The sequence below is a fragment of the Dreissena polymorpha genome, chromosome 2, assembly GCF_020536995.1.
Source record: "Dreissena polymorpha isolate Duluth1 chromosome 2, UMN_Dpol_1.0, whole genome shotgun sequence".
In the NCBI taxonomy this organism is placed as follows: domain Eukaryota; kingdom Metazoa; phylum Mollusca; class Bivalvia; order Myida; family Dreissenidae; genus Dreissena; species Dreissena polymorpha.
In genome coordinates, this window is record NC_068356.1 from 119,790,981 (window position 1) to 119,805,012 (window position 14,032).

General features: G+C 33.3%; 1 protein-coding gene across 1 annotated transcript in view; it reads left to right on the top strand.

The window, feature by feature from the left end:
• LOC127870028 (transient receptor potential cation channel subfamily M member 1-like) overlaps positions 1-12,874 on the top strand; it is a 28,613-nt gene extending 15,739 nt beyond the window's left edge. The window contains exons 4-14 of the mRNA XM_052412689.1: positions 786-890; positions 1,117-1,221; positions 1,343-1,471; positions 1,747-1,913; positions 3,450-3,540; positions 3,894-4,068; positions 6,593-6,752; positions 7,085-7,221; positions 8,712-8,820; positions 9,250-9,365; positions 10,859-12,874. Of these exons, the coding sequence (XP_052268649.1) occupies positions 786-890; positions 1,117-1,221; positions 1,343-1,471; positions 1,747-1,913; positions 3,450-3,540; positions 3,894-4,068; positions 6,593-6,752; positions 7,085-7,221; positions 8,712-8,820; positions 9,250-9,365; positions 10,859-10,875 (1,311 nt within the window). The 3' untranslated portion in view covers positions 10,876-12,874. The remainder of the gene's footprint in view (positions 1-785; positions 891-1,116; positions 1,222-1,342; positions 1,472-1,746; positions 1,914-3,449; positions 3,541-3,893; positions 4,069-6,592; positions 6,753-7,084; positions 7,222-8,711; positions 8,821-9,249; positions 9,366-10,858) is intronic.
• The last annotated feature ends 1,158 nt before the right edge of the window (positions 12,875-14,032 follow it).

Here is a 14,032-nt window from a genome sequence, read left to right on the forward strand (position 1 = left end):
TAATCTCCATATTGCCATCTATCCATGTTATAAGTTTCATGAAAAAATATGAAGAAGTTATCGCAGGATCCAGAGAAGTGTGACAGACAGACTGACTGACAGACTGACAGACAGACAGAGCGCAAACCATAAGTCCCCTCCGGTTTCGCCGGTAGGGAACAATAATCATACATATATTGACAGTCGTATTGCACTCAAACAAATTATTCTGACGTTCGCGATTTGCCTAGGTCTGAGTATGAGTTCCACTCATGTATCGAGCAAAACGTTTGCTATTGGTTAAGTTATCTACATATGAAATAATCCATCAATATATCGTTGTTACCAATTAATACATTTGCGTAAAAATGGAAAACGAATTGTTACATTACGTGTCTATGTTCAGGCGAAATTACGCTAATATGCAATTGTTTTAAATATGTCTTATATGTATCTCTCAAATGAACAGACAATGTTATAAACAATGAGACTTCTATGCGTAATATTGTCTATTGATGACAGGAAAGATGAGTCGGGCAACGCCATTCAAAGCCTATTCCAACTCAAATTGCATATCCCATCCAAATTAATATTACTATTAAATCCAAAATCATCCGGAGATGTCGTAAATTTACGAGTTGTTTGCATTAAAAAATGATATTTAAGATAAGCGAAACCTTATCAGAAAAATATCGATATATACCAAACGCACATGCGCAAACATTATGTCGCGTAATAAGCCAAAGCAGAAACAAGTAACTTGCTAATGTGTTTTTAAAAATGATTTTTCACCATCATCATTGTAGATAGTGGTGTCCCTTTTTCTGCCGTTTTGCCTGCAACTTATAACGTTCAGAGAAGGCAATCAAAATAATAAAGTGCGATTCTTTAGAAATTGTACGTCCGACAATGTAAGTAGATCTTAGTTTAAAACAATTTTATTAACCTTTAATTACTAAGAGTTTTTATAACGTGTTATGGTTTGTGTAATATACGAATGGACTCTTTTTTTCAAATGTAACTTTCTATAGAGAGAAGAGACAATTCACACTTGTCGTCATATAAAATCTTAAATATCTAAACAGAATAAATAACATTTGTATTACATCTTAAATCTACGAATTGGTATTTCCATAGAAATCCAAACAACCACAAACAGGCGAAGGCAAGGATGTTGTGCCATTATCTAAGGCATTGTGGTATTTATATTCAGCTCCATTGTCGGTATTCATATTGAACACGGTTAGTTACATGTTTACTTATCTTGTTTACAGTGTGATCAGCAGTGTAATATCTATCATTAAACCAAGATCTTTTATAATCAAGACAGTTTATTTTAAAAAGCTTATTTGTTTGTTTGCAGTTCTTTTACTTATGGTTTCTGGTCTTGTTTTCCTACTTTGTTCTTGTGGATCTCGATGAACAAATCACCTACACAGAATGGGCCGTATGGGGATGGATTTTGATATTCCTTTACGACGAATGCAGACAGGTAGGAATATATTTATTCAGTGACGTGCTCAACATTTCGAATATTTTTGAGTTTTTTTCTCAGGATAATGATGTTGAGGAGTTATTGTACTGAAATTTGTACAGATTATAAAACTAAAAAAAAAATAATTTAAATAATTATCCGGTACGTTTTTTTATCTTTGCATTTGTCATATAAGATTAAAAATTGCTTACAGTGAAAATAATCGTGTTGTATTTTTAAGCATTGAATGTTTCTTACAATTTGAATGACGAATGTGTTAATTTTGTTCACAGATTGCCAACAGTGGGAAAACATGTGATTTCCCTAAGACGTTTTGTAACTGGATTATTTCTCCTTGGAACAAATTCGACTTATTCATGTTTGGAACTATTATTGTTACATTGGCTTTGAGGTTTTCCTTAGTGGGGATAGATTTCGAGTATGTTCGATACGCATACAGGTACGATTTTATAAGTATATTTTTTATATTATGCGCCATTGTTCAGATATCTTGTAAAGACTATACTTTCGTATGAATATACCACGGCTTGCAATGTCTGGCGTCTCCTCTTGTTTAAGATGCATTGAGGGAACGATTCTTTAAATATTATGCTTATGACCAGACGTGTTTTGCACAAACTTCGGTAGTCGTCTTGTTTATGAAAATATCTCAAAAACAAGTGACGCACGAAGTTAAATATCCAAATATCATTAGGAGAGCCTAGACGTGGTGTCATTTGATGCCGTTCAACACATACAATAAAACGATCGCTGTATTCAAGTAAAACAGTAAGAAGTTGTTTCACGAAGAAAGTGTGTCCTTATACCAACAATAAGTTTGCAAAGCCGATACATATGTATTTATTGCACTCATCTTCCTGTGTATCGTTAATGTCGTTATATGTATGTAGAGGCTATTAGCAAAAAACTGTGTAATTATATTTGTGAACTAATATCTACAAAACGTATACCATAACGTTTATATAGTTTCAGTTGTAGCGATATTATAGAATATTATACGTTTCCAAGCACACGTGCAATATATTTTCACCATACAAAATGGTATGTGCAGATTCTCGTTATGCATGTAAAAAGTTATCTGTCTGAATAGGTACATATAATTATGTTTTGCGATTATTTTAATGCTTAGCATAATGTTCGAATGGCCTGTTACTGAGTTAAACGTAAATGTTTTACATTTACCGTTCTATGATTGTTATCGATCAAACTTTAGTCATTTTTGCCTTGAAAATATTGTAGGTATTGCTCTCCATTTTCTAGACAATCAGAAACTCGCAATTAATAAATGCTAGCAGATCGCTACACTAACTTACTTCTCTTATAACGGATTGTATTATTGTCCCTCATTATCGAGGCAATTGGAAACTTGCAATTAAAGGGGCCTTTTCACAGATTTTGGCATGTTTTTAAGCTTGTCATTAGATGCTTTATATTGATAAATGTAAACATTGGATCTAAAAAGCTCCAGTAAAAAATCAAGAATAAAATTTAAAAAAGGAAAAAAAGTAGCCCACAGCAGGGCTCGAACCAGTGACCCCTCGAGTCCTGGATTAAAAACCAATTAGACCGCTCGGCAATCCTGCCAAGTATGAATGAGAGACGTATTTTATACTTTATATAAGCAATCTTCGTAGTTTCACAAAAGTAAACGACAACAACAGAATTCTCCAAATTATTCAATCGTTTTGCGTTGCAACGCCTTATAATTTTCACGTTTCTAAATCGCCAAAAGATGCATATAATGGCTGTATTAGACCATGGTAAATGTTCAGTTTTACTGTGTCCTCACACATATCACAGCTAAAACGAAAATTTGCGAATCTGAAACAACTTTTTTTTAATTTTTCAATTTACCAAAACGAAAAAAAGGCCACTTTAATTATATATTATTGTAATAATAACGAATACTTAGTACGTGGTTGTGAAAACTAGAAATCATTGTTATAAGCACAGCTTAAATCTAAATGTATTTCAGTTTCTCCGTGGGAATGTTTTACCTACGTTTCTTACAGAACTGTTTTGTTCACGAAAATATAGGACCAAAAGTTTTGATGATTGGAAAAATGGTATTACTGACATTTTATTTAGAATAATTATCATTAAGATAAATGCATATCTATTTTTTATTTTTAAGCTTAAAACAGTTGAAACATTCACTTGAATATAATATGCGATGATTTTATGTATAAATCAATGTTTCGTATTAAGATACAGTCAGTTCACACCATTTGCTTAACGCTTAATTGTACAGTGCATGCGTATGTTTTAGTGTATAACAATCCAACAGAAATCTCATGTTATACGCTTAATTGAAAGGTCATATTCAAAATTGTAAATTGTATGTTTATAAAACGTTAAAACATTTCAGTCTATGATAAAATTTCAGTTTAACGTTATTTTGACACTATTCGTTTTGCAGATGATAGACCTATTTCAGTTTCTCGGTATAGGCCTGGTATTCGTACTCTGCTTTGGTATAATTTACCAGGCAAATCTTTACCCAAACTCACCAGCAGCAGAGAAACTTCTGGAAAAGATATTCTTTGTACCATATTGGCAGATATTTGGAGAGCTGTTTTTGGACGAACTAACAGGTACTTTATCACTCGTTCGTTGTAGGGAAATACACACACATGTAGCGCATATTAACGTGTAAGCAAAAACCATTTAAAAAGTTTAGTTGCATAGTTATTAACCCGGCAGTCCTGAATATTCCGCATAAGAACTACTTACACTAAGGCGTATTTAAATATGTATATACACACGTTCAAATAACACACACAGAAACATGAACAAAACAATGCAAACGTCCATACGCTTACACGTTGTCAAGAAAGGTTACTCTGTGACTGGTAAATATTTCTGAATGTTTGTGGTTACATATAAGATGTTGTTACATTAACATTTTGTCTGTTGAGTGTATTTCAGTACAAACATATTAGGATAATATAATTTTCCATATTATGTTGTCTGCTTCTTCCTGTATTTTCGCGATGATTATCTGAAATATCAACTTAATGACGCTATATTTTTAAATCTTTTTCTATAAAGAAGGAATGTAGTTGACACTTGTTTGTAGTTTCATTTTATCGTTCGTCAAAAAGCTGTAACTCTGTTGCTCTGGTATCTTCAATACCATTGAGTAATTAAATTGTTATTAAATTAAATGCGTTTTAATTCCATTTTATTATTGTTTGATTTGAGTTACAATGCTATGACGTTAAATTTTATTTACACTTAAATGTATTACGAATATTGTTGGGCCAAGTGTGAGGTTTAGCGTTCTATAACCGGTTTAAACCCCCAATGCTTTGCATTGACCGTTCCAAGGCGGTGACCCCAGCTTTATTCATATTTTGTGTTTATGTTTGTTTGTATTGTGCTGTATTGTGCTGTTTTGTACTGTTTGGGCAATCGGTCACTTGCCTTAAGTAAAGGACAAACTAATTAATTTTAATGAAAATTCAATACTGCTCCAGCAGCTGGAGTTTCACTTCTTTATATTGGTACACAATAACGCTTTCATGTCTTGATAAGCGTTTGCTTTCGGCTTATAAGGTAAATCACGGAATATGCCAACATTATACACAGGTAACCCGGAAGAAACGTGAACCTAAAATCAAACAATATGTCGCACCTATCACAATATCTACGTCCCATGCTAAGACATATTTGCATATGTATAAAACACGTTAAAATAACAGAAATGCGTCTGAAACAACGTCAATCAAGGATATCAGTAAAACTGATTGATGCTCCCCAATGATGCTTTGTCGATATATGGGTTAAAAAAAGAGATGTGGAAAAAAGTGTGACCTTGAGAAAATCTATTTTAAGCCTCAGTGACCTTGACCTTGGCTCCAGTGATCTCAAACCTCAGTAGGTAGAGGTCCATGCAAGGTACCTACATGCCAAATATGTAAAAGATCGGTGAAATATTGAAGGCGCTATGAGAAACTGTAAGAAAAGTGTGACGGAAAAAATCTATTATTAGCCTCAGTGACCTTGGCCGCAGTGACATCAAACCTTATCAAAAGGTAGAGGTCCATGCAATTCACCTACATGCCAAATATGTAAGAGGTCAGTAAATATTGAATGCGCTTTGAGAAACTGTAAGAAAAGTGTGACGGAAAAAAAAAAATATTAGCCTCGGTGACATTGACCGCAGTGGCCTCAAATTTCAGCAAAAGGTAGAGGTCCATGCAAGGTACCTACATTCCAAATATGTAAGAGATCAGTAAAATATTGAAGGCACATTGAGAAACTGTTAGAAAAGTGTGACGAAAAGAATCTATTATTAGCCTTGGTGAACTTGACCACATGACTTCAAACCTCATCAAAAGGTAGAGGTCCATGCAAGGTACATACATGCTTAATATGTTAGTGAGCGGTAAAATTTTGAAGGCGCTGTGAGAAACTGTAAGAAAAGTGTGACGGAAAAAATGTTTTATTAGCTTCGGTGACGTCACCTTGACCGCAGTGACCTCAAACCTCATCAAAAGGTAGAGTTCCATGCAAGGTACCTACATGAAAATATGTAAGAGATCGGTGTTATAATAATGAAGCTTAAAACTATTAAGCATTCTCTCTTGATTAAACCTTAGGAAACTGTAATGAAGTGTGAAGTAAAAAATCTATTATTAATCTCCGTGACCTTGACCTTGACCCTAGTGATCTCAACCTTCTTCAAATGGTAGAGGTCCATGCAAGGTACCTACATGCCATATGTAAGAAATCGGTAAAATATTGAAGGCGCTATGAGAAACTGTTACAAAAGTGAGACGGAAGTAAGGACAAACTTGCAACTATACATATGTATGAGGAGCATAAAAACAAATATGCTAACACTTTGAGACGACGGTTAATCAGTTAAACACTTTAGATCTTTTGATGTAACATTTATGATGTTTTAACATAAACATTTTGTTTGTTTGGTAAGATAATCTCTCAAAACATTATCATCAAACACTATTTCTGGAATGTCATAGTTCCTTTTTTAATTTGAATACATTTCGATTATATCATCCTTAACATGTTATCGTCTCGTTAAACTTGTCACTGTTCCGTTTCGCATTTGTGTACAACAAGTGTTGTAAATATTTGAATATTTATGCAAAGGTTACCCAGAAGGTTATTGTACATCAAATGAAACAATATGGCGTGCCGATGGTGGAAATGGTCGATGTCCTGAAATAAGGAGGCTTGTTCCAATCATAGGTGGAGTTTATATATTCCTGACGAATATAGTACTGGTCAATCTTCTGATAGCTATGTTTAGGTAACCGATTAATCTTTGGTTGTACTAACAAACATATATATACAAATATAAACAATTAATGATCAGATTTACCAGTTTCTTGTAAGCTTTAGATACTGGAATGTTGTAATGTTAAATAGTGTATGCATACCGTATTTTTTTATACCATATGACTGTTCTACAAACACGCTACACCTAACGTTTTAGTATATCATGTTAATAACCCTACGATGATATTAATAATCTTTCTAAGCTAATATACAACCATTTACTACTGATAACTGATAATTATCTAAGTAAACTTATTGTGTGTTTCAATTGTTTTGTTAATCACTCATTGAACGGTATTACAGCCACACATTTGATGCAATTCAAAAGAAGTCTGAAAGAATCTGGAGGTTCTATTTCTACAGGCTCATTAACGAGTATCGCAACAAACCAGTTCTTTTTCCACCATTGGTCATTGTGATGTTTGTATATCATCACATGGGTGCGTAATAATGTTATTCTACAAGTTAATTTTATTTATTTTATTTTAAAGGCTTATACAAAATACCATAAGAAAATGAAATCATCATTTATTGTGTACCACTATATAACATAAACACGGATTGAAGCATTAGGACAAAACGATATTTATATTTTCTTAATAAAAATAAGATTTAACCATTTTTATAGACATTCAAATTTCAAATTCCTGATCATCAAATAAACAGATAATTAAATAAAAATAAAATTATTTGAAAAAAATGAAGAAATTCAGTAAAAAATATAAACATATTTTTACGCGAATTGACTTTACCCCGAAAGGCATTTTGGATTTTAAAAATGACAATACTATTATATAAACAAAATTAGTGTTACTATTCAGTTTCTCTTGGAATGCAGTATTTGTAAACGGTTGCAACACTAGGAAATACTTTCATACCGCTGGGTATGAAATGAAGATAATAACATAATTTTACTTTGTATTTAAATGTCTGCTTTAATTGTTAATAATATATTTGATGATGTTCACGTTAATTGGCCTTACCAAATTTAAAACAACTTATTTCAAAACGGTGTATCTGCCGATTTGTACACCTATGCATCATTGCAGTTGCAAGTAACTAGAGACAGACTTATGTTAGCGCCATCATGTAAGATACATATAAGCGTACCACACATTGATAGATCCAACACATTAATTTTAGACTTCATGAATATTGTGAGTAATAATTCATTAAGCTTATACTTGTTTTAAATGCATTTCATCCTTTTTGAATTGTATTAAACCGTTAGTCAAGTATATTATAGGTCAATAAACTGTATAATAAATGCGGACGGTATTCATCTAACATAATTATTTTATGTTGAGTTTGAAGTCTTATATTGTGATCTCTGATACATATGTATTGATTCTTGTGTTAATTCAGGGCTCAATATGAGGTCACCAGTTTTTTAATCGCTTCCAAAACCGCATTTGAATTGAAGTTGGTTATTTGCCTATTAACAAACAAGCGGGATGTAACAAGAATGCATCTCCATATAATGATTCATAACTTTGTTTTTATGACAGTGAAAGATAGGTTAAGATTCATGCTCACAGTCGTCTCTGTATCATTAATTAATATAAATTAAATTTATGCAACGTATGTCCATTCAAAGACCGAAAATATACTTAAATTTTAAAAGTAAACACTTAAAAATGTATTCAACATAAATAATTGTCTTCTGACATGACACAAGGTTGGATCCAATGTCTGACAATGTTGCAATAGGTACCTTATTCCATTCAGGTCAGCTCTTTTGTAGCGTGTTCAATCAAGGGATCGTGAATTCGAATTACAGTAGAACGGTTTGGTGGTGTAATTTTACATACGCTAATTTGATCCCAATTACTCTGAATAGCGTGAATATGATTAACTGATGAGTGCTGGTCAAGGCAGCATAAAAATAGTACTAAAACATATATCCAGTAATGAGTCATAATTGTTTCAGATGCACAAGAAAATAAACGTCGCAAGCAAGAACAAGAATTACAATTACAAAAATTAGAATTGTTTGAAAATAAAATGAAGATTGAATATGAAAAAGAATGCTTGAAAAGGTTTGAACTTACTATTTTACGAATTTCTTAATTTCTGAATACACGATGAAAAGTGTAAATCGATACTGTCTGTAAAAGCATTTACGACTGACCAAAGCCTTTAGACACGCGTGCTGACACAATTCAAATTAAATATGACCGAATATATAAAAAAAAACATTTTAGCTAAATGTCTTACAATTATAAATTCGTCGTGTTTAATAAACACATGATAAGCGGCTTTATAATTTCAATCCAGTGTGTCATAGCCATTTGTGTTTTCAATACTGATACAAAATAAGAATATACGAAAATATCCATTTTGTTTTCTTTATACTTGTATTTTCTATGTTTTCCTTACAATGTAAAGACAAACAGTGTGGTTTCGACGTCAAATGTGACACTTTCTTGAAAAGTGTTTAATATAATTTGTTCTACACGTTGTTTCAGAAATAATGAGCCAATAACACAAATATTGGAACTTATCACCTCGAAAATTACTGAAGATAAACAGATTAGTAGAGAAATTGAAGACATCTTTAAAAGAGGTTATCTACACTATGGCGGTAAATATAAAATGTTGTATTAATCATTTAAAAGTATTCTTTGCATTTGGGATACTGCGTACTTTTGCATATTGAGGGGGATCATTAACGTTATACGGATGAAATCATTATAATTATACATTATTATTACTATAAAAGTTCAGTGTGTTATTTTTTATAAAGATTGTTCTCGTTTAATTATCTAAATAAAATATTGTGGTTATCTCCGCCGTCTGTCCGTCCTGGTCACTATCTCCTCCTACACTATTAACACTACAACCTTGAAACTTAAACACATGGTAGCTATGAACATATATGCGACCCTGCACTATTTGGAATTTTGATCTGACCCCTGGGTCAAAAGTTATGGGGGTTGGGGTGGGGCCGGGTCAGAGATTTTCACTCATTTTTTAGGTTATTTTACATTAACTTCTTCATTTCTACACCGATTCACTTCAAATTGATACTGAACCACTCTTTTGACAATACGGTCAATCTCAACTATGCACGGCCCCATTACCAACCCTGGAGCGCCCCGCCCACATTGACCACACCAACCCAAAATTGCCTTTTACTATAATTTCTTCATTGCTACACGGATTCACTTCAAATTGATACTGAACCTCTCTTGTGACAATACGGTCAATCTCAACTATGCATGGCCCTATTACCAACCCTGGGGCGCCCCGCCCACAGAGACCACACCCACCCAAAATTGCCTTTTACTATAATTTCTTCATTTCTACACCGATTCACTTCAAATTAATACTGAACCTCTCTAATGACAATACGGTCAATCTCAACTATGCATGACCCTATAACCAGCCCTGAGGCGACCCGCCCACTTAGACCACACCCATCCAAAATTGCCTTTTACTATAATTTTTTCATTTCTACACCGATTCACTTCAAATTGATACTGAACCTCTCTTATGACAATACGGTCAATCTCAGCTATGCATGGCCCCATTTCCAACCTTGGGGCGCCCCGCCCACATAGACCACACCCTTCAAAAGTTGCCTTTTACTATAATGTCTTCATTTCTACACCGATTCACTTCAAATTGATACTGAACTTCTCTTATGACAATACGGTCGATCTCAACTATGCATGGCCCCATTACCAACCCTGGGGCGCCCCGCCCACATAGGCCACACCCACCCAAATTGCCTTTTACTATAATTTCTTCATTTCTACACCGATTCACTTTTATTGATACTGAACTTCTCTTATGACAATACGGTCAATCTCAACTATGCACGGCCCCATTACCAACCCTGGGGCGCCCCGCCCACATAGGCAACACCCACCCAAAATTGGCCTTTTACTATAACTTCTTCATTTTTACACAGATTCACTTCTAATTGATACTGAACTTTTCTTATGACAATAAGGTCAATCTCAACTATGCATGGCCCCATTACCAACCCTGGGGCGCCCCTGGGTCAAACATGCGGCGTGGGGATACGCGTCGGCCTTTGCCGCGCCATTTCTAGTTGCTATTGTATTCCAGATGAACATGAGGCATAAACCGAGCAGAATGTTCACCAAACCAAGTAACCGAAACGATCGTTTTATATCTTTACCTATCAATAAATACAATTGGGTTGACAATATAGTGCGGAATGCATTTTGTTCTTCAATTCATTATGCGTGGTTCTGCTTTGTGTTGAATATCATAATTGGGTTGATATCAAAGTGCGGTGCAATCAACGTGTGTTACAAACGCATCGTTTAAACTATCCAAGAATTGTGTACTTGTAACGTCTGAGGTTTTGCTTCCAGAGGCCTCGCGTTTGAATGTCGGGGAAGTAAATATGTTAAATAATTTTGTTATTGATTTTAAAAGTATGTACGATTTTTCTAAGCTTAACTTATTGTGAATAAATATAAAACATTACAAATCTGTGAACGGGCCACTTTGAACAACAAACACAGCAAATCTACTTAAATAATAGCTGATATGTAAGAGCGTTTGTTCAAAATTGAAAAATATTACAATAACGATACGGATATTGTCTGAACATGGGCACTCGTATTATTGTTTCGGTCTCATAAGTATATGATATGTATAAATTTGTTTTATTTAAGCGATTCGAATTTAAGACAAAACAGTCCGTTATAACGAAACATATTGTACAATAACAAACATATACATTGTTAAAAAATGATTGGATACGTGTATGTTGAAGTTGAAATTTCACTTTTTAATATTTATTATTGTTCTTACCGACTACATATTTTGTTTGTTGGTATAGTGTTGTGTGTCTGAATTTAAGATGACATACGGATATTTTGCTTCGATTGTATTGCTGATATGCTCATACCTTGTACCGATTTCTATGTCGCATTTGCACTCAATTGACATGCCTTAAAGCGAGATTATACGATTTGTCAAATATTTATTAATTTATATACAATGTATAAACAACTTATTAAACATATATTTCAATATGAATTTAAATAAAAGTAAAGAAGAACATGTGTCGAAAAATACGAAATAAGCTAGATATTTAATTCTGAAATCGAAAATGTCTGCACAGTCGGATTCGCCAGCATGTAAATCATGCATGTAAGATGTGAATCTAAATTTAGTTTAACGGTTCATTTTAAATTCCTGCAACAATATCTATTCATACGACACACGAACACTAACTATAAAGACGAATGTTTCGTTTATTGAAAGGAAAATATGTACGAAATATCTTCGTCACAATCGGCTTGGGGCGCTCATTTGTCTTTGCTGATTTGTATGAAATTCGTTTTCAATGTATAATTTTTCTTGTCTATTTTGTGTTATTGTAACATATGTTATCAATATATTACAATTAAACACATACAAAAAGTCGTATAATCTCGCTTTCATGTGAAACAGTATATGTTTACCTATGCACATCATATTTGGAGACATTGTGTTATAATATATGCACTATTAACATGTAGAGGCCCCTAGCACTGTTTTCAACCACTTTTACATTAACTTTAGTTTTGTTTCATTCAGAAAAAGTTTATAATTGAAAAGTTAAAAAATCTCTTGAAATGAAAATTTTTACGGCATTTGTAGAATAAGATATTTGAGAATATCAGTGGAAATTAATTTAAAATTATTAGACTTTTCCACATTGCAGTCCCCAACAACATACCTTTCATCCATCTATCTTTGGTGTAATAATAGAATACAAATAAATTCTCCATTTGGTAAGTGTTTAATGGAGCGTGCACATATGCAGGGATGGAATTAAGTACGCACGGACTATTTTTTCCAAAGAGAGAAGGTGGAATTAAGGGTTATATTTTACTTAACTTTCAAAAAAAAATCACAACTTTACTAAATATACCAAAAAGAAAGGATATATACTTAAGAAATATCTTCGAAACTTTAAATAAATTGATACATTTTTTGTTTGCTTAAAGTCACTGAATAGCGCTTATAATTAAATCGTCGATCATTGATTTGTGACGAAAGTAGTTTAGTTTCCGTTCTATAAAAGGAAATTATAATTAATAAATTTATATTTTGTATAACCAAATGCACACAAGAGCACCGCTTAGCGGGTGCAGACAACTCATCTATTTTTCTTTTAAAAGGTGACGGGACATATCTCAATACTTCAATCAAAAAGGGGGAGGGGTAAGGGTGAAGAGGGGTGTATAGTGAGGGTGTGTGGTCATTTATTGCATTATCTTTAAAATATGAATAACAAAAGAAAAAATAATTTTGGACAGTCTTTCAAAAATTAAATAATAAAAATAAATATTTGTGTTTTTTAAACCATGTTTTTTTTTTTTTTTGGGGGGGGGGGGGAATTTAATTTATTCGATGATCTTTCACGAAAAAAAGATTTTTTGGGGGGAGGGGATTCTGGAGTGTGGCGTTGGGGATGGTTTGGGCGGAGTTTATTGTGGTATGTCAGGTAAGTGTTGTTTTGTCAACGAATGAATCAAATCTGACCTAAAAAAATATTTTTGGTACGTTATTGGTACGAAAACAAATTTGGGTACGAAAACAATTTGGGTACAAAAAATGGGTACGAACACAAATTTGGGTACGACAAAAATTTGGGTACGAAAAAAAAATTGGGTACGAAAAAAAATTTTGAGTACGGAAAAAACTTGCGGGAACGGGGAAGTAGTACCTGTGGGGAACTTGACCCACAATCGCACATTTTCGGCCCTTTCCGTCAAACATCGGATAAGTACTTCGAAGGCAATATTATGAATACACATTTCGGAAGCGGTAATGCGGTCCTACCTATGCGCGTCAAAATGTAAGCGAAATATGTAAACAAAGCGGTAGCCTGGCAGGAATGTTTGAATAAACGAAGAAACTCGTGTTTTGATGTAAGCGTTTTTTTTTTAATTTGCAGAAAATATAAGCAATGGCGATATTTTTCTCAGCCACATAAGTGTTAATAGTTTTATATCACAACATGAAAGTGAAAGTTGAACTGTCAAAAATGACAACCTGTTAACGCGTTGTTTTTGCTGGCACGAGAGGGCGATTACACTCATGTGTTCACATTTTTACCATAGGCTTTGTCAATTACCTTTATAGTATGGTGGCTTTATAGTGGCTTTGTTATTATTTATTTTTATCATGTAACTGCATGATTGTGTATTTGTTAACAATACACAAATCATAAATGATGACATAAATATACTGATTGAGCTTATAATAATCTAAGAA